Raw genomic sequence first — 26,721 nt, forward strand, 5'->3', positions numbered from 1 at the left:
TCTCTCTCTCAAAAGGTATAGATGGAACTGGATTTTTAGAACTTTTAGAGTTTTCCTGATTTTTCCATGGCTGATTGAATAACAATAATGAAAATTCCCATTTTAGTGTATATATCCTATGCTTTGGTACTGCATTCATTGTGGTAAACTGTGTGCTCTTGCCTTGAAGTAGCTCTGTCATACATATTTCATATTATAGATACTGAATTCGAACACCACGCTTTCCCGTAAAGAGGAACACAGATTCCATCACACATTTGTTCATGGATGTCAAAGCAAATATACCAGAACAAATGCATTTGGGAGATATAATACTGCAAGCGTTGAATAACTGTGATCTGACTGGTCAAGAGTATTCACTATTTTAAATACAGTCTTTCATTCTTCTGTTAGAATCTACGTGATAAATATGTTATTGTCGTCGTATGAATGCTATCTTGATTTTTTGATCAATTCCATTTGTCAGCATTAGAAAGTCAGCATCATAACGAACCTTAAGTGCCGAGTCAGGATCCGGATTGTCTAATGCATTTTTCAAACTTTTGCCTTTACCCTAATAATGAAGAATAACAGCGTGTTTAGAGCACATAGGTTGTTTCTTGTATGCTCGTACTATGCTTACATATGAACGATATCTGGACAATCCATATTACTCAACAACAACAAATTAACGTTCCAGGCGAACACATTAACGGATATGTCGGGAATGAGTCTTGCAAACTTACCAATGTTTGAAACCTGTACGGGGAACACTATGTAATCAAACTCAAGTTGACCTGTTAAATGTTTGTAGTTTCGAGGCTGACCTGGTCTATATTGTAGCGCGTGGGATGCAGCGCGGATAAGATTGCCCATCTGAAACATCGGCTGTCCCTGAATTGACCTTTGGCAAAAAGCATGTACGGGACTAAATCAAAACTGTTTTTCGCCCACCTGGAATCAGTCCACCCTGAACATGCTCTGGTGTAGTTATCAAACTTTCAAAAGGACGGTAGCACAACTTTTGTCGATTTCATCTTTGATAATTTTAGTGTCCTTTTTCAAGATTACAAGGGCACCGCTGGTAAAGTATCCGCGTGAGACTGTAAATCCTTTGCCGCCCTCCAAGGTGAATATCAGTATGATAAAGTCCGCAATGAGAATAACGCGAATAGCATTTTGGCCGCGTGATGCAAATAGTTATGATTCCGACAACATACTTGAAAGAAGCTTGACAGCGCCACAGCCTTACTTGTATGCGTTTGGAATGACTGATCTGCAATCTTGGAAATAATGAAAGCGCCTGTGCAACGTGAAATCTGGGTCTTAGATCCGTAGACGACCTTTTTTTTTTTCTTTTTCAACAACATGAGCGGAAATAGCATGAACGATTCTGCGGTTGTTTTCCTCATCAACGACCAAGCGTGCGATTTCAACCCTGGTTACCCGAGAAGGAATCTTGATATGCACCTCGGCTGCCGTTACAAGAAGCTAGCTAATGGTCAACCCCATATCATCCGGAGAAGTCCCAATAATGCAAGCAAGACTGCCTTTTGTATACCTTTTGGTAGCCATAATATAATCGCCTTAAGTGTAAGCTGATTCACGATAGGATGTCATTATAGTATTTAATATCGTCTCCTTGTTTATTCGACAACAATATTTTGTAGTATCTGTTTTACATTCCCTGGATTGGAAGCAGCAACTGCTTCGATCCAGTTGTTGTCTTTGATACATTTACCATTCCGTCTATTAAGTCTAGAGTTTATGTGTCTTTGCACTCGAATATCTTGTGTTACGTATATCTGATTTAATTTATATTTATTTTAATTTAATTGTTTGTCAGTTTTAAAATTTTTAATTATATTATAAGCTATTATAATGTAAATGTATTCACTAGAGATGATACTTTCTCAGAAACTTGTTTGACCTTGACTGTTAGTTTATAAACACTATGTGTTGATCTAAATCCTGACCTTGTTTCAGAACTTGTAGCTACCATTGTAAGCAAGTTCTATTTTATTTTAAAATGATTGGTTGTTTCCAAGGTCATGATGGGACTACATGGTAAAGAATTTTTTTTTCTTGGAGTAGAATGATTGGTTGTCGTAAGGGTTATTTTTGGTGTACGTGAAATAAACACGATCACGTGACCTCCTCCCCCCCCCCTTGATTTCGCAATTCCGGTTTTTCCATTACGCGCAGTTGTTAGTTTTAATAGAGGTGCTTTGAGAGAGATTTCTCAGTTTTTTGCGTTTTACACTGATGTCAAATTATTTTGTTATAGCCAGATTTTAAGTTATAATTTTCTTCCGATCAGTTGGACTTCAAAAGGATTAATTCTTTTTATTCTGGAAATATTTTGATGAGTGCTCATAATGAAATTTTGGAAAGACATTGATTACGAATTTAATTTGGATTTCCAACACCGGAGTGCCATTATTTGTATTTCTACAAGGAACTGTAGATAAACACAATACTGATTACAGCATACGCCATCGTCATCCATCTTGGATTTTCCATCAGGATTCTAACTTGAAATTATTAGAACATTTATCACTAGGACTTTGTCAATTTAATTAGTGCATAATTCTTAGATTAGTTTTGAATTTGATTCTTGAAACCGTAAGTTCTTCTCCTTTTTTTATTTTTACAGATTTTTTCCAGCAAAATAAATTATTTGTTGAATTTTTAAAAGCTTGTTGTTTTCACGCTTTCTGTGTTACTGTTTATTCGAGACTAAACATGCAACACTTGTCACAGAAATTCTCCATTTATTCGGCTGCGTATCAATTACTCATATTCTTTGTTACTTCAAATGAATGCATTGTCATGTATATGTGTCATTTGTGTTTCCATATATTGTATATCAGAGGCATTTATCTGATTGATTCGCCCTTCGTGGCATTCATGAGGATCTTCACTGTCCAAATCTGCAACAATTTCATTTCAAGTTTTTAAATCCTCACCTACATTCGATTAACCGATAATCTTAATTTGTAAAGAGGACCCGTGTTCATTGGATACATGAGTTTGGAGTGGTTCCAAATGTACTGACCGGTTGTTTGGAATAAAGTCCGGTTCCATTTGCGTTTCAACATGAAAACAAAATACGACTTTATGATAAAATATAAAATTCGTATAAATGTAATTCCAGCTAAATGCTTTTTATGATGCCGTACCGAAGATGGGTTGACGGATGTCGTTATTTCACTTATCGTTATTTTGCTTTGCTATCAATAGTGGATGTTAAAAGAGCAATAATTTTAATAATTCACTGGAGTGAATTCGGATAAAAACCTTCTTCATTGCATTCCATACACATTTAAAACATTATGTCCATGCAATCTGTCCATTAAATCTGTCCATGAAATTTGTATATGAAATCTATCCATGAAATCTATCCATGAAATTTGTCCATGACATCAGTTCATCAAATATGTCCATGAAATGTGTCCATGAAATATGTCCGTGAAATCTGTATATGAAATTTTGTCCATAAAATATGTCCATTAAGTCTGTCCATGAAATCAGTCCAGGAAATCTGGTCCGCCGTTTTATCGGTTGGTTTAGCGGTAAGAGAGCTCACGTGCCACATAAGACTACTGCATTTAAATGGAAAAGTTGTTACCTTGAGTTAGGTAAATAATTATGTTACTACTGATTATGTACCGCAAATATACACGATAACTGGTAGCAAATAAACAGCTCACATCAACGCGACAGACACCGTAAGAAATCTGCAACTTCATTCTCTTTATTCATATGCTAGTCAATACGTTAGAATATATGCTTTAACGATTTATCCTTTCAAGGACTAAAAACTATACATCACTGTATTAAAGCCGCCATTTTGAGGCAAATACCAAGGTCAAACAAAGAGCTTAAACTAGTCGAAATTTTAGCCTGCTGTCTGGTCACTCCGTACAGTATGATACTTCATAATTGCCAACATTGCAATATTTTATATTTATAGGTTACTGTATTTGTATGGGAAAATATGAACAAGTATTTTTATGAAATACTGCACTACCTTTGGATTGCAGTATTTTCAGAGAAAAAAAAGAGCTCATATTTTCCCATTCAAATGCAGTATCCTTTTTATTATATTCTCATTTTTGTTTAAATTCCTAAGGCTTAATAATAAAATACATTACAAGAAATACTGTATTTGAATTTATGTTTTATTCCAAAATAAATTCACAACCGTAGATTCTTCAATACACAATAACAATATTCACCCGCACATAGCTCCGCCCAGCGACCTTTAACCATCATAGCGTAATGTGCGCTCAGTCACTCATTTAAAACAGAAATCCCATTTTGCTCTATCTAATATTGAAATTTAAAGTCATATTATAAATTACTGCGCCATTGAACAAAATTCTCAGCTGGGCAGGAATGGAGGAACTTAGTTTTTCTGTCAATCATGCTAAATTCTGAGTATCTCCTTCTGGGCGGTTTCGGCACGATGTACATGTGGCTTAACCGGCGTTGGCAACAAGCTGCATAACTGTTTCTGTTCTGCCATTCATAGTTTGGAATCGTAAACTGGAAAAATATAAAAGTCTTTTAATTTAAATTCTCAAGAAGATGCTGGATTAAACAGAGTTTCTTTGTGAACAACAAATGTTTTTCGTTTTGGAGTGCAGTAAATTCACCTTTGGAATGTGATTTCGGTTTCAAAAATGTAGTCTGGATTATAGGCCTACATCGTACAGAAATCAAACCGCAATGTGGATCAGTATTTGGAAACCACGTAATTCTTATTAGCAGAAAAAGCCTGCAAAGTACATTTTGAGGAGATTCAAGATGCAGATAGGCATGTAGAATTATTCTCATTTTTATTACCAGTTAAAGAGAACATGTTTGTATGCCCAGTCACTGGCATGATCTTTCTAGGAAGAACCCCAGCTTTCGACAGGTTGTCTCAGTAGTCTTCCTTACTGAATGATTGGCAATTCTCACCTGGATTTCTCACCTTTCTGCGGCTCTTTTCATCAGAGTTCCCAGTTCATTAACCCCCATTGGTCTGGGATAATACCTGCAATTTTTAATATTGTGTCCGATAAAATATATTTATATTTAAAACAATTCTCCAATGCACACTTTGATTTAAAAAAATCTGTTTTCTTATATTTCTCAACGTTGATTGATGCATTTTATTGTGAAAATTGTTTGGTATGTACAGAGTACACATTTTATTACAGATTTTTCCAATACATTTTGTTTACTTTGATATCATTTTATTGTCATTCATTCTTTATATTATCTGAACAATTTGTACGACTATTTTTTCATTATTTCTATTATTATTTTAAATAAGGACATTAATTGAATCTTTAGAAATGTAATTACCATATTTGGGAAGCTTCTGTTAGTTTCTGCATTGGAACTGGAGTCAAATAAAAGGGGCTGTCGTCCTCCATTATTTCCAAGGGCCTTCGTTTCAAATACTGCATTTAAAGCTGAACAGGGTCTCGCTCCAGTGCTGTTCCGGTGGGAAAAAAAATCCAGGTATTGTGAATTTGTAGTCATCCCTCCCAGTACCGTCAAAAGTTTTGTTATCCCTCTAAGCATACTGAAGATATTGGGTACCGGCGGAATCTTTGAAAACTGATACATCTCCAAACTTTAAATTTCTTTGCTCGTCTCGGCCTCTAAATCCAAACATTTTCATCAAAAAGGTAGAACAAGGAAAATTGTAAAGCAGCGTGCGTGTGAGAGCCCATTTCACCTGCTTGAAAAATAAAATGCTTCTTCGTCATCGTGGCTTATCGGCTCTGATGCTCTTGCTTTTCGTCCAAAACCAGCCTTCATCAATTGCATTTTTTTTGAGAATTTAGTGCTGCGATTGATTTCTGAAATGAGCTGTCTCTAAGAGATACGTGATATCCCTTAGTCTTAAGATGCCTTTCTATGCTGTTGCTTTTAGAATCTAAAGAGCATGGCTCATAGCCAGAACGATTCGCTTTAAAATCGTTATAAACTTCTCGGCTAAATACGTGTTTAAATGGTCCGGAATTATATTTTCAATGCAGCGTGTCTCACGTTTGTTAGCATACAGCCATCGCTTGACATTTCTGAGCTCATGTTGAATCGCCAGCTTCGTTAATAGTTTCTTTTGTGATTATGAATTTATCCACAGTCAACTTTAGCATATCTACATTCAAATAGCTCAAAGAGTTGGTTTACTTCATCCACAGACAAATAAAATAAATCGTAAGTGCTGACGTCCGTGTCCATTGTTTGTTTACAATAGAAAGTAGTTCCTCTCATTTTAGGCACAGGTGTCGTGCACGTGCGTGCAATATGGTATTTAATATCGTAAAATATTGCACGATTCTGACAATGTAAAGTTAACGAAGACAAAAATAAGTATAAAATGAAATGATTTTATTGCTCATATACTTATCTCGTGTTCAAAAGCACAAGTAATGCGTGATCTATATTGGGCGCATATTATCAATACATTTGATATTGTACTTCGTGCATATTTTTATAATATACCTGAATTTGTTCAGTAATTACTAGTGAGGGAATTCCCATACACCTGCGGAATGAATGACCCCGAAATTTACGCACATTTTATGGCGTTAGCTTACATCAATTTTGCAACTAAATGGAATGTCTGTTTGCTTCTTTGCTTTAATGCGCATTTTATAGATAACTAACGAAAAAACGATAAATGAATGACTATCTCAAAAATATACCGCTGGGTTATCTCACAGATGGCTTGACTGCACAGCTTTGATTATATAACTGTTAATATACTTGATGTGAAATCTGTCCTAATTCTCAAATTTGATTATTGTGTACATCATATATTATTCTGAGTTAGAGAATATAGGAATGACCCATTTATCTAAGGAAACGCTATCAAAATTTTACGTACAGAATGCATTCCTATTTATATAAAAAGTGCGCATTTGTAATTTATGTGTAATTCTATGATTGTATGTACGAGTTTGTGATTTATATATGTAATTGTACATCTTGTCCTTGCCATTCTCGTGTCTGTACCACTTCTCTTTGTTAATAATCTTCTAAAAGGAGGAAATAAAGATGAAAGATTGATTGAGTCAAACACCAAAGATCGTATATAATATTAGTGAGCCTGGCACCCTGTGGCTTATGCTATCTAATATCAGTGACTCTAACACAAAATAATGTATCGTATGTTACAGTTGTATGTCTACGACCTAATAACATAGATTTATGGCTCAAATATTATTTTATATTTGTTTTTAAAATATAAAGAATTAAATAGTTACATATATAATATGGACGTTAATGTAAATTTTTACGGGTTAATGCCATAAGATAACACGGAGTTTTAAATAATTTCCAAACATTTAGGAGATCGCGGTTATTCGTATCACTCTCTCTCTCTCTCTCTCTCTCTCTCTCTCTGATGTTTTGTGATGGAATATGAAAGAATTAAATTTTGCATATAGAACATGTGCACATATATACGTTTTCACGTTCTATAACACCGACCAGACAATCCATTTACTACGATATATATATATATATATATATATATATATATATATATATATATATATATATATATATATATATATCCGAAAAAGCTTTCTGCAAGGAGGGTCCGGTATTGGTTAATTGGTTAACGTTTCACAATAACTGCCTCTGATTGAAATCGGCAAGCAGCTCCTCGGCAAATATGAACTGACAGGCCTTGTGACGTTTTGAATGAGATCAATTTTTCCCTCCGACTTAATAGAACAAAAACAAATTGTACAATGAACAGAGACAACAAATAGCTAGTTATAATATTCTCACCCATGCGACGTCGAAATCTAGCTATTTTGCTAACCTTATTTTTCTTATCTCATCTCGGACCATTCGTCTCAGTCAAGGTGTCCACGCGATACGGACTACTTTATCGAGGGACGCAAAAATTGTTGTCTTATGCCTGGCTTGATGGAGTTATTTTCCGATCAAACAAACGCTAACTATTTGGGACATTTAACATAATAATTTTTAGATGGAGAGAAAAAATAACTTACAAAAGGAGATTTAGAAACAAAACGATAAAGATAAGACAAAAAGAAGATTGACTACAAGCTAGGAAACATCTTACCTCTTAAAGGTAGGAGAGCAAAAATCGTCAGTATTTACCACCCACTGGGTACCCATTCCATGTATACAGTACGCTTTTTGGACGTTGGAAGATACACAAATTATGCTAAACATGAACTAGTTATTTCAGAAAATTCACCATAGAATGAGTCAGAGTATCTTTCCGTTCTTTTTGATGACTGGGAAATAAATGAAATAAATGTGTCTCTGAAACCGAACCAAGTTTCGTCGGAGAAAATAACAAAGTCAGGAGTGGAAATAAAAAACACTGAAACAGTCAAAGAGAGCAGATTTATAGAGGTGGAGGATCAATTTGTCACAAATTTCTTTTAGAGCATGAAAATGTGAATACCAAACGCAAGACATTTTGACACATAAAACTACTAGAAGAATATCTTGAGAAAAACAATGAGACGCGCCCTATACATGAAGTGCCGGCGCCTGCCCTAAACAGCATTCTCTCAAGATTTTCCCTTCCAGTTCGTCAGAATGATGGAAGTGAATATGAGCCGACAACATTGAGAGGTAAAAAAGGGCCTACATATCGACTGATAACACACAATTGAATTTAAAGAATAATGTACGAGCAAATAAAATGATGCATAGCGCAATTGATATACTTTCAATTTGTTAAAAATAAATGAATTTTTGAATGAGTGCAAGAATGTATAGCTAATTTCCCCAAAAATATTATGTAATGAAGACCAATTTTATTTATAGTTTTAAAAGGTAAATTTCCTTATAAATTAAATAACTTGACTGATAAAACAATTTAGGCCCTCCCCAACATGGATGACAAATTATATAAAAAAAACAGAGTGAGAGATGTTAACCTAGGTACAAGGCTTTTTATAATTTATTGTAGGTATGATGGGAAGTTTTGAACGATATCTGCGACGAAACAGATACAGTTGCAGCTTGGTTTATGGCCCTGAATTTTATCAAGCCAGAGAGGTCCTAAAAAGTAAACAGAAAGATCTGAAGGAGAAAGGAAAAGAAAACAAACCCAAAACTGTTGATGCAGTAACTGATGATGACATAATTTTTTTTATGAATGCTCGCTTTTAGGCCCAAGCACATAGTCAGATTTACTGAACACTTTATTGTTTAATAATAATTTGCACTTTGGGGTACGTGGATGGGGAGAAGAACACAGAAACATAAAGTGGGGAGACATATCATTAGAGCCAGATTGCCAACTTAAATTAAAATATTTAGAGTTTAACGTGAACTATATTGCACAAGCGAGTTCTTTTTTACTTTAAAGGAAATTACTGGGTGAGAAAAAGAATCGGTGTCGGGGTGTGCACCAAGACAAGAAAACCCCAGTCGCGGAGTTACATTATATCCCCCCTCCCCGGCAAGCCTCGATGGGAGACAAATAACGTAACCCCTTGACTGGGATTTCCTTGTTTCGGTGCAAACCTAAACATATAGTCTATTATTACCTTGTATCTGTGCCCATCAAATCAGTTTATTTTAAGTACATTGCTATTTTTATGAGACTGGAGAGTTTTAATAAATAATTTCATTTTACATTTTTAAATTATTCCGGGGATTAGACTTACTTTGCAATTTCAGATTTATATTTTTCAGGTATATTTTTAGTTTGGGTATTTTGTTATCGTATTTTGGATTTTCATAAATGATGCTTTTACTTTTCTGGCGTTTTATTGGCTTTGTATTCCAATTTTATTTCATGAATTGAAGTCGTTATTCACAACAATAAAACTTAACATCATTGAGTGCCGTGTCGTCTGAGCCATGTTGGTCACCTTCGATCCTCACTTTTATTCCGCATATTGCGGTTTTCGATGGACAACTTTGACTCCACTGTCCGTAGGAGCCGAACATGCCTTCACCTTTCCCCAAAGCCAGTTCACTCTCAGTGGAACCTGTATCGTCTGTAAAGTTTCTGCACTTGAACTTTACATAATTAGCAGCTGTGTCATCACCGCCTCCCTATAATAACAATAATAATAATAATAATAATAATAATAATAATAATAATATATGTGTGTGCGTGTGTGCTGAGCGCCTAGTGAGGCAGCTGTTAGCACGATTTTTATGTCTTTGGTATGACTCGACTGGGCTTCGAACCCGCGACCTCCCGCATCTAAGGCGGACACTCTAACCACTAGTTCACTGAACTGGTCATAATAATAATAATAATAATAATAAGAAGAAGAAGAAGAAGAAGAAGACGACAAACAACAACTACAATATGCATTTACGTTAATGGCTTTATTAGATTGTAGCGATAATTCTTTTTATTATCTCCAGTCGATGTTGGGAATAGAGTTTTCAAATCAAGATATTAGCCAATAGCTAGGAGCTTACGTTATAATGTATGGAATTCACGAAATATTATGGTAGCATGGATTACTGTCGTAATATAGACCTACCTAGCTCCTTAACAAAAGGAATTCTTTGAATATTCTTGCGTATAGTTGCTTGGTCATTCTATATAGGAGTAATTCTGTTTACTGGGCTCTAGAGTCATGTTTTGTTATGTGGCATGAAATGCCGATATACGGCTTAGAAAGGTGACGGACTAGTCATACGAATGCGAAACAAGAAAATTACAGTTTCTTTACTATGTAGGACTTAATTGATTAATGGAAAATGTGTTGTGGTAATAACGCATTTAAGAACTCTTCAGTTAATGTTACTCTCCGTTATGCTGATTTGTCATAAAACTTAGTTTCTGGAGCAGTGAATATAGAAGTAGTGACTTCTTTGCCTATTTACTGAGTTCATTTTTTTCTAGGTAATGACCTAGCTAGAGATAAGGTAGTGGTTAATCAAATATGACTAACAAGCCATTTTTGGATCAAAGAGTTGATCCTACTGATGTTGAAATCGCCGGATTATATACAGCCTGATGCAGTTACCAGAGCAAGGGCAACGTGTGCTTTTGAGAATGATGCTGATCAAGATGTTTTTGCTTTAGCTGACTTTTTTAAGCTTCTGTCTTTGAACGATGTCAAATTTGCGCCTAGTTTGGATCATTCAAGCAATTTAGATTATATTATGCTCTTTCGGCTAAACATTTTCTTCATTCTAATAAGGTGATAAAAGAAAATCACTAGTTATCTCACACGAGTAAGGTCCGGTGATCTATGTTTATTTCAGAGTGTTATTAGCAAGCATGTTTTGAAAACTGGGATCATTACTAGGAAATGCATGCCATCTGAGGTACCCATTGCTGATGAGTGGTCAGTAATCTATCAAACTGTTGTTCGATTCGACAGGAAATTCATAGTCTATCCGATGAAATGTACTTGCTTGGTTATTTTGGAGTCAGAAAGACTTATTTTAAGACCTTAAATCGTTTTAATTGTCCGAGAATTAAAAGTTATGTTTCAATATATTGTGGATCTTGTCATGCTTGCCAAATGGTAGTAAAACCGAATCAGAAGATACCAAAGGCTCATTTATGTATTTAACGAACTATTTAGTGTTAAATGATATACTGTGTCGGTCACTTACCTGACATCATGTTTGACAACTAACACTTGTTGACGATTATGAGCGCATCCACAAGATATCCAGAAGCTATTCCTTTGACTAATATAAAACCTACGACTTTAGTAGAAGCTTTGGTAAAGTTTTTTTTACGCATTTTGTCCTTCAGAGAAATACATGAAAGGTTTCGGACAAAGGTGAACATTTGTTGATGAATACTGTTAGAGAATCTGTTCGAGATCCTTTTGTTTTGGTCCTAATAAGTTAGGAAGAAAATAAGTGACTTAAAATAAATTAATACTCATGCGTGGTGAAATAGGAATGATGTTGTAATGCTCATAAGTTAATATGATAGGAGTAGGTAGCCATGTAAATTACACTGGTCAACAGTGAAATCATTACTGACTTGAAAAGGCCCTAATCTGTAGTATTTTGGTGTGCCGAACACGAATATAACCGTGAAAAATTTGTATTGGCTCTCGTTTTGAAGATATTCATATACCTCATTTTCTATGTTTCACTGTGTAAATTTCTCCAGTAGGACTGCAGCAACATCCGGAATAATGATGTAACATTGCATAATACCATCATGCTCACATCATCCACAGTTGATTGCATCATTTTCTGATGCAATGCAATACTAATGCCATGCGGCTGCTGAAGTAAGTTGACGTCAGCAGTGTACTATACATGTGTAGGCCTATTATACTAATGCCAGGCGGCTGCTGAAGCTGACGTAAGCAGTGTACTATATAAAGCCCAATCAGATAGGTTCAGCATTTAAAATATTTTAGACGTTGTGCGAGACAGTTCAAGCTACTGTTACATAAAACTTATTATTTTATCCATTTACGTACAATAAAGAACAGTAATGCCTCGAAAGTCTGTTAATACCGCGGACAATTTTTGCTATATTTGTGGGGAAGTGACATTTGCCAACCAGAAGAAAAGTATCAATTCTCAAGTGAAGAAGGCATATCATCTTTACTTCGGATGCAAGGTTGGTGACCAAGACAAGCCTTGGGCTCCGCATATATGCTGTGCTACATGTACAACACAGCTTTCACAGTGGTTGAATTGCAAAAGGTCATCAATGCCGTTTGCAGTCCCAATGGTGTGGAGAGAGCCAAGCAACCACCTAAATGACTGTTACTTCTGCTTGGTTCCTCCTCTTTCCGGCGGAATAACGAAGCGAAAGAAGTCGAGAATAGTCTACCCAAACATTCCGTCTGCATTGAGACCAGTTCCACATGGTGAGGGACTTCCTATTCCAGAACCTCCAGCAGAATATTCTCTTGATTCATCTGACGAAGACAAAGGTGAGTCGACCTGTTCTTCTCCTGGTCCATCAGCATGCAGTGATCCAGATTTTCACTGTGGTGCATCATCAACCCCACACAGAATAACACAGGAAGAACTAAATGACCTGATTCGTGATTTGGACTTATCAAAGAACAAGGCAGAATTGCTAGGATCAAGACTCCAACAATGGAATCTTCTAGAAGAAGATGTCACAATTACTGCATATCGAAAGCGCCACCAGCAATTGGAGCCTTTCTTCAGAAAGGAAAGTAATCTGATATTCTGTTCCGATATTGAGGGCCTCATGAATGCTTTAAAAATCACTCATGACCCACAAGAATGGAGACTATTTGTGGACTCTTCGAAACTGAGTCTCAAGGCTGTGCTTTTGCACAATGGAAACATTCTTCCATCTATTCCAGTAGCGTATGCTGTCCACATGAAAGAGACATACGATAACTTAAGGCAGCTACTGAATTCCATTGAGTATAACAAGTACAGCTGGCACCTCTGTGGTGATTTGAAGGTAGTTGCCCTTTTAATGGGACTGCAGCAAGGATATACAAAATACATGTGTTTCTTATGCGAGTGGGATAGCCGAGCAAGGGAAATGCACTACATGAGGAAGGAATGGACTCACAGGCAGAATGTAGCCATTGGAGAGAAGAATATCCAACACCCAGCTCTGGTTGAGGCTCAGAAAATCTTGCTACCACCCCTTCACATGAAACTAGGTTTGATGAAGAACTTCGTGAAAGCCATTGACCGGACTTTGCCAGCATTCCGATACCTGCATGAAAAATTCCCTCGACTCAGCGAAGCAAAGATTAAAGAGGGAGTTTTTGTGGGTCCTCAGATTCGAGAGCTTTTCAAAGATGACCGGTTCAACAACTTGCTGGAAGGTGACGCGAAACAAGCATGGAATGCTTTTCGCCTAGTTTCTACAAACTTCCTCGGAAATGTTAGGGCAGAAAACTATAAGGAACTAGTAGAAGACATGTTGATGAAGTATAAGAAACTTGGCTGCAATATGTCTCTAAAGATTCACTTCCTTCATTTCCATTTGGATTTCTTTCCTAGCAACTGTGGTATTGTTAGTGATGAACACGGCGAACGTTTTCATCAAGATATCGCAACAATGGAACAAAGATACCAGGGAAAATGGTCCACTACAATGCTGGCTGACTACTGCTGGACACTCCTCAAAGATGCTCCCGAACAGCTGTACAAGAGACAGGCGAAGAAATCTAAGATGTAGTCAATGACTTGATTTTTTATAGGTAGGCTATTACAGTTGACCTTTTACTATTGGAATGCATTTCGTTATGTAAACATTAATTTCTTGCAGATTACAAAAAAACTAGAGCCAATTTTGAAATTTGACTGTCATATTCGTGTTCAGCACATAAAAATTGATAAGAATTGACTAATTTTATTTCAGTAACATGACTTTTGTAAAAATTTGTTGTCCAGTGTTATTCAATTAATTTAGTAGAAACTGATCCACACGCTTAGGATTTATATGAAGATTTGAACTTGAGTTGTAGAGACTTTAATGACCACTCTTCGCAATTCAGAAATATTAGATACTCTAGAACAGAAACGTTTGCATATGCTACATAAAAAGATGAACGAATTAAAACAGCTATTAGGAGAATAGAAGCACTTGTTTAAAAATATTCCTATACGAAGAAATTAAAACTGCAACGGCGTTGAAACTGTAGATTTGACACATGTGAAACAACATCCCTAATGGATGAAGCCTCTAAAATAAGACAATTTGTAGAAAGAAGTTCGGTAGTTTCTGGAGTACGACTTCGTCGAACCATGTAAAAGTATCTGAAGTTCACCATGTATTCTACTGCCGAAACAAGATACAACTTTCCTTGTATGTATTTATTACAGAACAATAAAGTTATCACCAAATTTGACCTCTTAACGGGATTCTGGCAAATTCCGATGACGGAAAGACGAAATGAAATTTCAGCATTGGTGACTTCCGATGGACTTCACCAGTATTAAGTCATGACACTGTTGATGAAATGTTCCCCCAGTACTTTCCAATGTGTGATGATTATGATAAAATTGGGTATCGGGAGTTGTGACGCTTACATCGGCGACATCATCATCTACAACAACAAATGAAAAGACCACTTGGAAACCAACCGGAATTTTATTGAACATTCCGACAAGCGAATTTGACAATCAACTTAAATAAATGTGACTATTGCTGTGCTTGTGTTACTTTTTTAGAACATATTTTGAGACATGGTAAATAAAACCTATAGAAGTTAAGGTCAATGATATCTCTGAATCCCCCGTTCCTATCAGTAAGAAGCAAGTGACGTGATTTTGTGGTATGTCCTGATATTATCGGAAATTTCGCTCTAATCTTTCCACAATAGCTGAACTATTGACCAGTCTTTTCGGTAAGAAGAACAGGTTTCGTTGGTCGGATAAATGTCTTGTGGCTTTCGACAAATTAAAGGCACATACTCAAGAGTGCATCAGTTAATTCCGTCCAGATTTGAAAAATCATGTAAAATGTCTGTAGATGTAAGTGATGTAGGTATTAGTGGAGTTTTGATACAGAAAGACATCCAATTGGCTAATTTTGTAAAGAATTTTAATAAGTACCAATGAAATTATCTGACGATCGAAAAGGAATGTTTGGGTTTGATGTTCGCCTTGCAGCTTTGAAGAGTATGTTAGTGCAGGTACTTCTCTAGATGTTCTCTTCGGCGATCACAACCCCCATTATTTCGTTAATAAAATGAAAAGCAAGAGCCAAAGATTCATAACTTGAAGTCTGATGTTATAGTCGTGTAATATCGATGTTAGGCACATCAAAGGAAAGTAAAATTTGATTGCCTCGACACTTTTACGTGTACAGGAGTACCATATTGCAATAATTTCTACGTTTTGTATCATTCATATTATATGCAATATTAATTACATGTATATATGGCTAAAATTCCCGAATAACGTTTTATTACATAAATCTTTCTATTTTATGGAGGAAGGTGTCATGTATGTTACTTTATAATAATAGTTTATAAGAATCATTTAGTTAATGACAATTTTAATTCTTAGATAATACGAATAAGTTTTACACTTTTAAAATTAGTGATATATAATTCGCACGTTGGTTTCATTCATAATTTCCAAAGTCAATGTACTAAGCTTAAATAAATAACATCACATGGTCCAAATAGGCAATGCTTGACGAGAATGGCGGTCAAAATAACATCATGTAATCCAACGAGGACATTTGCACTGATAAAAAGACCAGACTGTCCTAGTTTCTGGTTGGTTAAATGTGAACAGCTGATTTTGTTTACTACGTGTTAGTGTTTCGAAATAATAATGATTCACCGAAACCCTGGAATCAAAATCAAAATGGCGCATTAATCTATTGCGTTGTTAACTTAATACATATTTCTGTATAAGTGAAATATAACGCGGAATCACTAATTCTTACAGTTGATATCGGTCTTGAGAGAGTGTTGAGAAATGTATTAATTGGAATTATTCAGTTGGAAACATGTATTCATAGTAGGATATTAATAGTTGAACTGGATTATTGAACGGACAGTTGAATATTACCATCGTATTCAAGGAAGAATACCTTTCTGGATTTTACAATGAAGTAACATAAAAAATTTGAATTATTTTGGATTTTACTGTTAATTCACTTAAAGACATTTGGACTTAAAACAGTGACTCCATCTGTTCTGTCGACACATAAGTACAGTATTGTTATCAGCCGGTGAATCTACCATGTCACAACCCCATGATACCGAGGTGCATGTCCTATGTCACGACCCCATCATATCGCGAATAAGGTGGCAGGATCCAGTTTCGTAATTTGGCCCCTGGCAAATTTCTTAACTTAAGGCTATGGTGTGACTTTTTCAGCTATTATTGTTTACTATTTATAGATATGGATATATTTGTGAACTAGGTGTTTTGGGCTTGTGTTGTTCTTGAAATTGATGTCAGTCATGTACACCTTCCATAGTTGCTCTGCAGTATGTTGATAGTGAAATACCAATAGTTGGCTAGGAAGAAGAGCTAGCCTCCCATAGCAGTAGACACGTGGGTTCAAGGCAAGCCGAGTATCTCAAAAACGGCTTGGATGACAACTATTCTGAATTGCATCAAACTATTTAGTAGACAATGTTTTTCAAAAGTTTCATCCAGGGAAAGGGCTTGCGTTTGCACTATGAGTACTACATGCTGTCAAAAATGGCATTTGGATGTGAAAAATGCAGGTATAAAATAGGGGTTGGGGTGCATAAACCTCTTCTGCTATGAACTGCCATTGACTTCTCTGGTCAAGTGAATACTATTCTTATGTTCTGTTTTAATATAGGTATCTAAAAATATGGACCTTTTTGACCTCACTTGTGTATTTGATTTTTTATGATTTTTTATACTAGGTCACTGATTGCGGCATTAAATTTGTACATAAAAACTGGACCCTGCCCCCTTAAGGAAAATTGATCATTTTTTGATGGTGCAGTCAGCCACATCTATTACACTTTTCTGTTTCTTTGTGCATATTTAAATAATTTTTATGCATTAGCTTTATTATATCTCCTTCCTTTTTCCATATATTACATAGTGTTGTATGTGATGCTTTTTGGAGAGGGAGGTAACTGTGTTTTGTACCTCCATGTGAGAACTGTTTACATCATGACAAAGTAGCATATTTTGGATATAACTTACTAAATATGGGAACAAAATGGTAACCATAATGTATTGTCTTGCACTTTCTGTAGCTGTCAAGCTTTTGTACCTCTATTTTTATGAATACTATTCACATTTCAATACAGACACACCTAAACAATTGCATAACATGTCAACATGTATTCTTTAAAGTAATTTAACTCCACAGGAGCAGATAGAATTCAGAGGAATCATATATAAACACACTGTTGTGAATATTGAATGTCACCAGTGGAACAGTCTTAGAAATAATGATGCATATGGCATATTACTTGGTATAGTTTGGTGAGAAGAATGAAAGTTTTAGCACACCGACATAGTTTCTACCTTCATGACCCCACTCTGAAGTTGACATAAGAGATTCATATCTCACACTTGGGTGATAGTAGAAAATGTTTCAGTGTTATGTATATATCTTGAAATTTCTAGGTTCAGTTAACAAAGGGGGAAAAGCTTAAAATTAAGTGGCAGCTTCATGCATTTGACAATGCACATACAGTTTCTCCTCTGAAAGTCTTATGTTTTCACTGAATGTTAAAAGTACATCAGTATCACTTGTTTCTTTTCTTTTTGCAGGTGTCAGTTTGCATAGTAAGAGATTAGGATTAATCGGTTAGTCATGCTGAAAGAAACAATAGCTTCAATCTCATCCAGATAGTCATTCTGATCTAAGTGCACAAGAGAGTGACTTTGACGGACAGACTTAGCTTCTGCAGGAGTTGTTTTATGGTACGTGCTTATCAAAAGCCAAGCCGGTGATATGCTTTTTACCTTGAACTGGATTTTCCACTATAAATATTTGTTCTATAACTTATCTTATTATTTACTATGATTTTGTAAACTCCAGAAAACATTAAAGTCAGTTGTAAGTAAATTGGTGTCTGAGAAGAAATTTCTCTGTTAAACTGTATTGAGTAATTTGTATATGTATGGTCAATTTCATTGGCTATGTATCAATGAATTTATTTGATATGTCACTCCTTGTAAGTTTTAGGGTCCTACACATCAGTATATCAATATTCCAGCATTGTCTAATGTTAATTGATTAAACTTTGAATTTTCCAGACTAGCTAGACTTGTGTTGCGATTACCCCCCCCCCCAATATACACTGACACAACACTGATGTTGCTATTAGCATCTCCAGAATGATAATGAAAAGTTAGGAACCACTTCTTTTATATCAGTCTAAGAGTACTTCTAAAGCACATGATTTACTTAAATGTGTGATTTCTTTAAGTTTGCTAGAAGAGTGTAGAGAAACTTTTCACTTCTGTCACTGACACCTAACATAGCATTTCTCTTATTCCCTCCTAAAATATATAACTTCCAGATCTCTTCTTGACATTCATGAAACATTGTAAAGGAATTTTGATTTTGTACTGATGCTATGGTGGTAAATAAAGACCAAGAGCATTGTAGGTTGCAAACAGTTTGAAATCTTTCAAGAAATGCAGTCAGTCATAATTCACAATGTAAATAATGCAGTGCTTTTTGCCGCAAAGAGGTAACTTTTTAAAAAGCATAATACCATTTTTAGTTTTGTGCACAAAAAGTTTTCCTTTATACCAATGTACTAGATAATGTCTAAATATGTGATATGTACACAACTTTTGACATAAACCATTTTGAGCCAAATCCTTAAGGTGGCAGGGTCCAGTTTCGTAATTTGGCCCCTGGCAAATTTCTTAACTTAAGGCTATGGTGTGACGTTTTCAGCTATTATTGTTTACTATTTATATATATGGATATATTTGTGAACTAGGTGTTTTGGGCTTGTGTTGTTCTTGAAATTGATGTCAGTCATGTACACCTTCCATAGTTGCTCTGCAGTATGTTGATAGTGAAATACCAATAGTTGGCTAGGAAGAAGAGCTAGCCTCCCATAGCAGTAGACACGTGGGTTCAAGGCAAGCCGAGTATCTCAAAAACGGCTTGGATGACAACTATTCTGAATTGCATCAAACTATTTAGTAGACAATGTTTTTCAAACGTTTCATCCAGGGAAAGGGCTTGCGTTTGCACTGTGAGTACTACATGCTGTCAAAAATGGCATTTGGATGTGAAAAATGCAGGTATAAAATAGGGGTTGGGGTGCATAAACCTCTTCTGCTATGAACTGCCATTGACTTCTCTGGTCAAGTGAATACTATTCTTATGTTCTGTTTTAATATAGGTATCTAAAAATATGGACCTTTTTGACCTCACTTGTGTATTTGATTTTTTATGATTTTTTTATACTAGATCACTGATTGCGGCATTAAATTTGTACATAAAAACTGGACCCTGCCCCCTAAGACTCAAGTTAACCGAGCAACACGGAAATCTACTAATTTGCGTGTAAAAGTGATAACGGTAAGTTTAAAATGATCAGGCATCTGCGACTTTTGCTGATGTTTTTGCTGTATCTTTATATCTGCCTGCAACATCAACGACGGTTAACGCGTACAGTATAAGTCCCTCTTGTTTTAGGCCTTGCCGTCCCCGTATTGTGTCGTGAGGCAAAACCAGGATATCAGCCTGATGAACTTCGTTGGTAGTTTTAGCATCAAACTATCTTCTGAACCCTTTTGGAGCCGTTATATAAATTTGCTTCATTGCCAATCACTCCTTTGCAACTCGCTTGTAAATGTATGCTTAGTTTGCTAATTTGTTAATCACTGTTGCACCTTTCCGATACCTACATCGGTGATAATATGTTGATTCCATAATAACGTATCAACCACCGTGCGAGCTTTTCTGTTAAACTTGCACTTTTGATAGACTTTAACGCATGAATCATCTTTACATTTGCTATGTGACGTTGTTGTAGGTCAGCATTTTTATAGGCGACATCGTGAACATAGCAAGCTTGATCGGTTTGATTAACTGTAATTTCACTAGCATGTGGTCTGTTTTGCGAATCAAGACGGATATATAAACATGCACTTGGACCCCATTAATTTTGTCCTGGAAGATAGTATTCACCATGATATTTTGCTCATGGAATCCCTGGCAATTTACCAAGAGATGCAGCGATATCACCACCACGGATTCATCGTCGCGCTTTGAAAAGGTCACACTAATTGTTTAAATTGTATAAAGTCGGCATATTCTTATGTTCTAGAAAGTGAACTTTCAATAAACATTGGCAGGTAACCGCAAATGCGCGCTTGACGTTGAACTATAATGTAGGTATGTGCAAGTTTTCAGACATTCCCTAACATCAGTAGCTAAGGGAATATCTTTGCAACTAACATCCAATTAGATCAAGGTAAAGAGTTGTTGTTTAAATAGAAGAAAAAAGATTTCTTCAAGAAAGCCACTTTCACGCTGGAGGAAAGGTCATCTCCCCTCACCTTTTACGTCTGCTTTAAGTGAATTCCACTTAATATTTATATTACTTGGCTACTGAGCATACATATACATATATATATATATATATATATATATATATATATATATATATATATATATATATATATATATATATATATATATATATATATATATATATATATATATGCGTGTGCGTGTGTGTGTGTGTGTGTAATCCACATTCTGTTAGGCCAACTGTTCCTTAGCTGTTGAAAACTTAACAAACGTGAAACTACTGAAATACTCACCTGTCCTGGTTCAACCTGCAGATCGAAGGAAGTCAAAAAAGAAAAGGTCTGATTTATTCCATGGTCACACTCAGTCCATGGAAGCCAAGTGCCGAAAGGACCTTCCCCTGATTCTATTACTCCTCCATTGCCACCCTTGTGAAGAAATCTACACCTCAAGAGAATGGCATTGAGAGACGTATCGTCATGACCGTGTTGATTATCCTCGATCTAAAAATAAAAATATGAGAAATACGTCATATGCAATGATATTCCAGTCCACCCTATTCTCATCTATTTAATTCATTCCATATTTTCCATTCTTGTTTTTGTTGCGTTCTATCAAATATCCTATTACAATTTGGTTGATCTTAGATTCAATTTATATTTGTTTATGGGTTCGTTTCTTTTCTAGTTAAACATCTTTGTTAAAACAAAAACATTTATTTTAAAAAAGACAAGTTGTGAGCCGCGTACATTTGTAATGACTTATGGTGTTAGGAAATACAATGGTAAAGCAAATTATAACTTGAGATAATAACGAGTGTGTGAATCATAAATTATATATTGGATAAGAATGTATGGATAAAATGGAATAAAAAAGAGTTAAACCAAAGGTATAAAATAAATGAATGCAATACAACTTAGTTACTAAATGGACTTCACAATGACATAATACCTCGCTCGATGGCTAACAATTGACATAAGGGTCAAATGTGTCAGGTCAAAAGCTTCACAAAATTCTGAATTAGCTTTTGAAAAAATGTTAAAACCGCACAAAGAGTTTGCAAACTACTCTTCCAAAGAAGAAAGGATTTTAATAAATACATAATGACTGGCATAAATTACGTAGCGAAACTGGGGGAAAATTTGTGTATTTGTCTGAAATTGTCAGATGGTACACGTATGTGATGATTGCAATTATCATTAAGCCCCAGTAGCCTCATATTTCGTAAAGATTTAGACTCTTCCTATCTAACTAAACTTTGGAAGAAAAGAAACGCTTTCCGAAGGCATTAGTGGTGAGATAAAAATAATAAAACTGCTAGGTTTAAATATCGCTCAAATATTCAATTTAGAATTAAGAAGTGCCACTTTTTAATTCAATCCACAAGTCGTTCGTTATGCCGTTACTTTATTGTTGTTGTTGTTGAGTTTAATTAGAGTGGCGTGCGCACAATTGTGCATGTGCCACTTTTTTTCTGGCTGCACCGCAGCCAGCTAGTTGTTCCTGGGGAAGGGAATGGAGCCACCTCCACCAGGCTTTTATGGGTTCAAGGAACCCTGATAGTTTGGCCTCAATCTGTGGGTCCATAATGGTCCCTTACAGTTGAAAGTAGTAAATGGGGATACCCTAGCGACAATGGGAATTAGCATTACAAACACCCCTGGGAAAATCTGGCGACAAGGGAAAATTAACAAGGAGAAAAATCGTGGGACAATCTGGCGACAAGGGAAATTAACATGGGAATAAATCGTGGGTCACTCTAGCGACAAGGGGAATTTAACATGGAACTATAGTGTGGGTCAGTCTAGCGACAAGGGGAAATTAACATGGGAATAGAGTTTGGGTTTGTCTAGGGACAAGGGGAATTGAATATGGGATTTTTTTTTTCAAATTTAAATTTAAATTTAAATTTTAAAGAAGGGGTAGGCAATGGAAAGGATATCTCTTTTCGAGAAATATGTCTGGCCCTGAAAAGGGCCTTTGGGTTTATGTTAATATTAATATTAACATAGATGGCATCTGTCACATCTTCTTCTTCTTCTTCTTAAACTCCTTCTAACTGCCGGTCCATACACAAGTACCCTCTTGAGACATCCTTGTCTTTCTATGTAAACTCTCCTCATCCATTGTCTAGTATCTGTCCTATCAACAACAGTCCACTTGGACCTGACATACATGAGCATGTCCGTCCTAAACATCATGGAAGACACAAGGGTGGATGACTCAACTGTGGTCCACATCTTGAAGCGACGAGAATAGGTGAATCAATGCAGTGAACTGCGCTTATTTATAGGTACAGGAAGGATTGAAACGGATTGAATTCATTCACCAATCCGAACACGCGTTACAAAATTCAGTCAGCTCGCATCCAATCCGAAGAGAGCAGTCTGTGACGTCACGTGGTCTATATAGATTCGTTAGCGCTTGTGTGCAGTCAATCTATGCGACAGTGATTCAACATGACGGAAACTCAGAAAACGATCCATTGGGGTGCACCAGCAGGGGAGACTGCCCAAGGGAACCCGGATTTACTTTCAGAAGAGGTACATTGGGATTTTGTGGATTTTCTTACCTCGCAAGAATTTGTTCCGGAACCTTCGTTACCTTCTTCATTACCGCAAGTGGAGAATTTTAGACAGAGACAGAAAGAAGAATTGGAGAAATTTATGCAACGACAAAAGGAAGCGGAACAAGCTTTTCTCCTACAGCAACAGCAACAGCAACAAGAAGAGGTAAGAAAAAAACAACAGCAACAACAGCAAGAAGAAGTAGCAGCAAAGAAACGAGAGGGTGAAAATCAAACGGCTACGGTACTGTTGGACATTTTAGCGGAGTTAAGAAGTCTGAAACAAATGTATCAGACTTCTTTATCACGACCGAAGAGAATACGACCTTCCCGATCTAAACACGCCAACCCTGTGACTAAGCCTGTCGTACCACCCTTAGTGATTTCAACCCAATCATCAGAAGTAGGCCTTGGCCGTGGCAAAGGCTTAAGGCAGTTAAAGTTGATTGGTTAAACTCACCCCTACACCAAAATAAAAAGGCCCTTTTCAGGGCCACCCACATTTCTCGAAAAGAAATACAATTTCAATTTGCCAATAACTCAAAAATGAACCCCACCCATTTTACCCTTATAGTACGTGTCTGTGTATGAGTGCGTGAGTGTAGCTTCTTATTTTAAAATCAAAACTCAAAGACACTTACCTTATATCATTCATGTATTCTTTTATCCATTTTTTACAATCCAATTCACAGCACAACACTTTAATTAAAAGTTCATTGACTTCTTCTTTCTCCTTGTTTAGTCTCTCTGTTTTTTGAATTTCTTCACCGTTTTTTCCTCATTTTCTTCCCTTCTTCTTTTCTTCTCCTTTTTCTTTGCTTCTTTTAAATAGAATTGTCTTCTCTCTTCCTCTGAAGAATCCCTCTCTTCTTTCGAAGAATCCCTCTCTTCTTTCGAAGAATCCCTCTCTTCTTCTGAAGAATCCTTCTTTTCTTCTGACTCCTCTTGTTTCTTTTTTGGGCAATCTGGAGACCAATGTCCTTTTTCTTTACAATAATAACAGGTATCTTGACTTTTGTCTTTTTTAGCCCCTGTTTTTTTTCTTCTTTTTTGACGGTCTGGACACTCTGAAGACCAATGCCCTTTCTTCTGACAGATATAGCAAGTATCCTGACTCTTATCTCGAAAGGAAGAAGAGTAGTCTGTCGGCTGGTCTGAAGAGAATTTTCTAATGACCCCTCGCAAAGCTCTGACGAAACGTTCGATTTGGCTAGTCTCTTCCATCGTTCTCCTCGGTTTGAGAGTGAAATGAATAGTGAAAGGACAAGACACACCCTTTTTATATACGCTGGTTTGCCATGACTATAAATTAGTCTATGGTGTTTGAACTTGAGTCATTTGACGTTTTGCACTCAAGATGAAACGATCCTATTCATTCGAGAAGAAAGAAGAAGAAGAAAGTAAGAGGCAGAAACGTGATCTATCGCCTCGTACCAGGGCTGAAATCTTGGCACAAATTCATGCCAGTGATTTTGAAGAGGACATGAGTGAACCAGAATCCGAACCCTCTAAACCAAGTTCACCACCCTTAGTCAACCCTGAAAAGTACTATTCCATTCGAGAGACGGAAAAGCGCTCCTCTAGAAAATTTAGAACCACGGCTTACACCTACACGGTGAAGTTTAAAGATTTCAAGGCCGACGTACCCTTGGAGAAAGCAGAAGGGTTTATCACCGAGATGTGGGATTCTTTGCTCACCGCACTCAAGCGACAATGTCAACCCAAAGAAGACGATCGCTTGACACTATCCATAGATCACGACGGTTTGAAATCCCCTGTTTGGATCGAGTTTAGCAGACCCGCAGAACTAACCCCTTCCAAAATCATGGACAAGATTCAACACGTACAACAATCTAATGACCAGTTTGACATCACCGATGGTAAAGCCACACTGAAAATGGCCCACGTCTCTCTTCCTCAAGGGACAGGACGCAAAAAGATGTTATTGGTGGACAACCTTCGCAACACCAAAACAAGTCTCGTCCGAATTCACAACCCTCAAGACCAGATGTGTTTAGCCCGTGCCATCGTGGTGTGACGAACCTATGCCAACAAGAAAACGACACGGTAGAATGGAAAAGAACCTGGAAAACTATTCAACGATCCGATCGAGCCAAACAACGAAATGAAGCAGAACTCCTGTTACAACAAGCCGGACTGTCCAAAGACACACCCTGTGGCATTCCTGAGATGCAAAAATTGCAAGATGCCCTAGCTCCACGCTACACCTTGAAAGTGCACCCTCAAGAAATGCGTGGAACTCTGTTGTTTCGAGGCCAAGATTTTAAGGACGGAAAATACATTCATGTCTATTATCACGATGAACATTTCGATACCATTCCCAGTATCACTGGATTCCTGGGATACGGTTATTATTGTGAGAAATGTGATTATGGTTATAACAATCGAGAGCAACACAAGTCTTGTGGATGGAAATGCCCAGGATGTTTGGCCTCTCCACCCTGTCTGAGCGAAGAACCAGTGCCTTGTTCAACTTGTCTGCGCACGTTTGTCAGCCCTACCTGTTACCAGCAACATTTGAAAACACAAGGTTCACAGAAGAAATGTGCCTGTCAACTCCTGAGATTGTGCCCTACGTGTGGACAAGGCATACGTACCAATAGTACCAAGGCACACGTATGTCGAGGAAAGAAAAAATGTCACATTTGTCACCACATCGTGGACTTGGAACACGAATGTTACGTGCAAAAATACCAACCCCCACCAGAGGAAGAGGACGGTCACAATAAGAAAGGCAATTTCATCTTTTTCGATTTCGAATGCATGCAAGAGACCGGCATTCACATTCCTAATTTCTGCGTGGCTCATCGAGCGTGCGAGAAGTGCATTCAAGAACCTATCTTCAGTCATTGCTCTCACTGCAGCAAGATTCCTGGAGGACGTGAACAAATCTTTCGAGGACCAAACACGTTAGCCGATTTTGCCCAATGGGTCTTAGACCCCGTCGACAAGACGTGGAGCCAAGAGGACATCGAACGTTACGGAGATTGTCATCGTCATGCCACGGTGATGGCTCACAATTTCTCCGGATACGATGGACAGTTTCTTCTCAGATACTATACGGAACAAGGCACCGAACGTCCTAAAGTCACTTTGAACGGAGCCAAAATCATTTTCATGCAAGTGGGACAAGTACAGTTTAAAGATTCGATGAGTTACTTGGCCATGCCTTTGAGTCGAATGCCTAAAACGTTTGGAATGACAGAAATGGCTAAAGGGTACTTTCCACACTTTTTCA

The 26,721-nt window shown here is 36.7% G+C and overlaps 1 protein-coding gene across 1 annotated transcript in view; it reads right to left on the bottom strand.

The window, feature by feature from the left end:
* Positions 1-9,737: 9,737 nt before the first annotated feature.
* The window catches only part of LOC149797124 (vitelline membrane outer layer protein 1-like), a 38,757-nt gene continuing 21,773 nt past the window's right edge, over positions 9,738-26,721 (bottom strand). Inside the window, exons 2-3 of the mRNA XM_089961797.1 lie at positions 21,190-21,399; positions 9,738-10,047 (exon numbers count right to left, since the gene is read on the bottom strand). Of these exons, the coding sequence (XP_089817923.1) occupies positions 9,799-10,047; positions 21,190-21,399 (459 nt within the window). The 3' untranslated portion in view covers positions 9,738-9,798. The remainder of the gene's footprint in view (positions 10,048-21,189; positions 21,400-26,721) is intronic.

This window comes from Sinohyriopsis cumingii, chromosome 6 (assembly GCF_028554795.1).
Source record: "Sinohyriopsis cumingii isolate HCF-2022 chromosome 6, ASM2855479v2, whole genome shotgun sequence".
Taxonomy (NCBI): Eukaryota; Metazoa; Mollusca; class Bivalvia; order Unionida; family Unionidae; genus Sinohyriopsis; species Sinohyriopsis cumingii.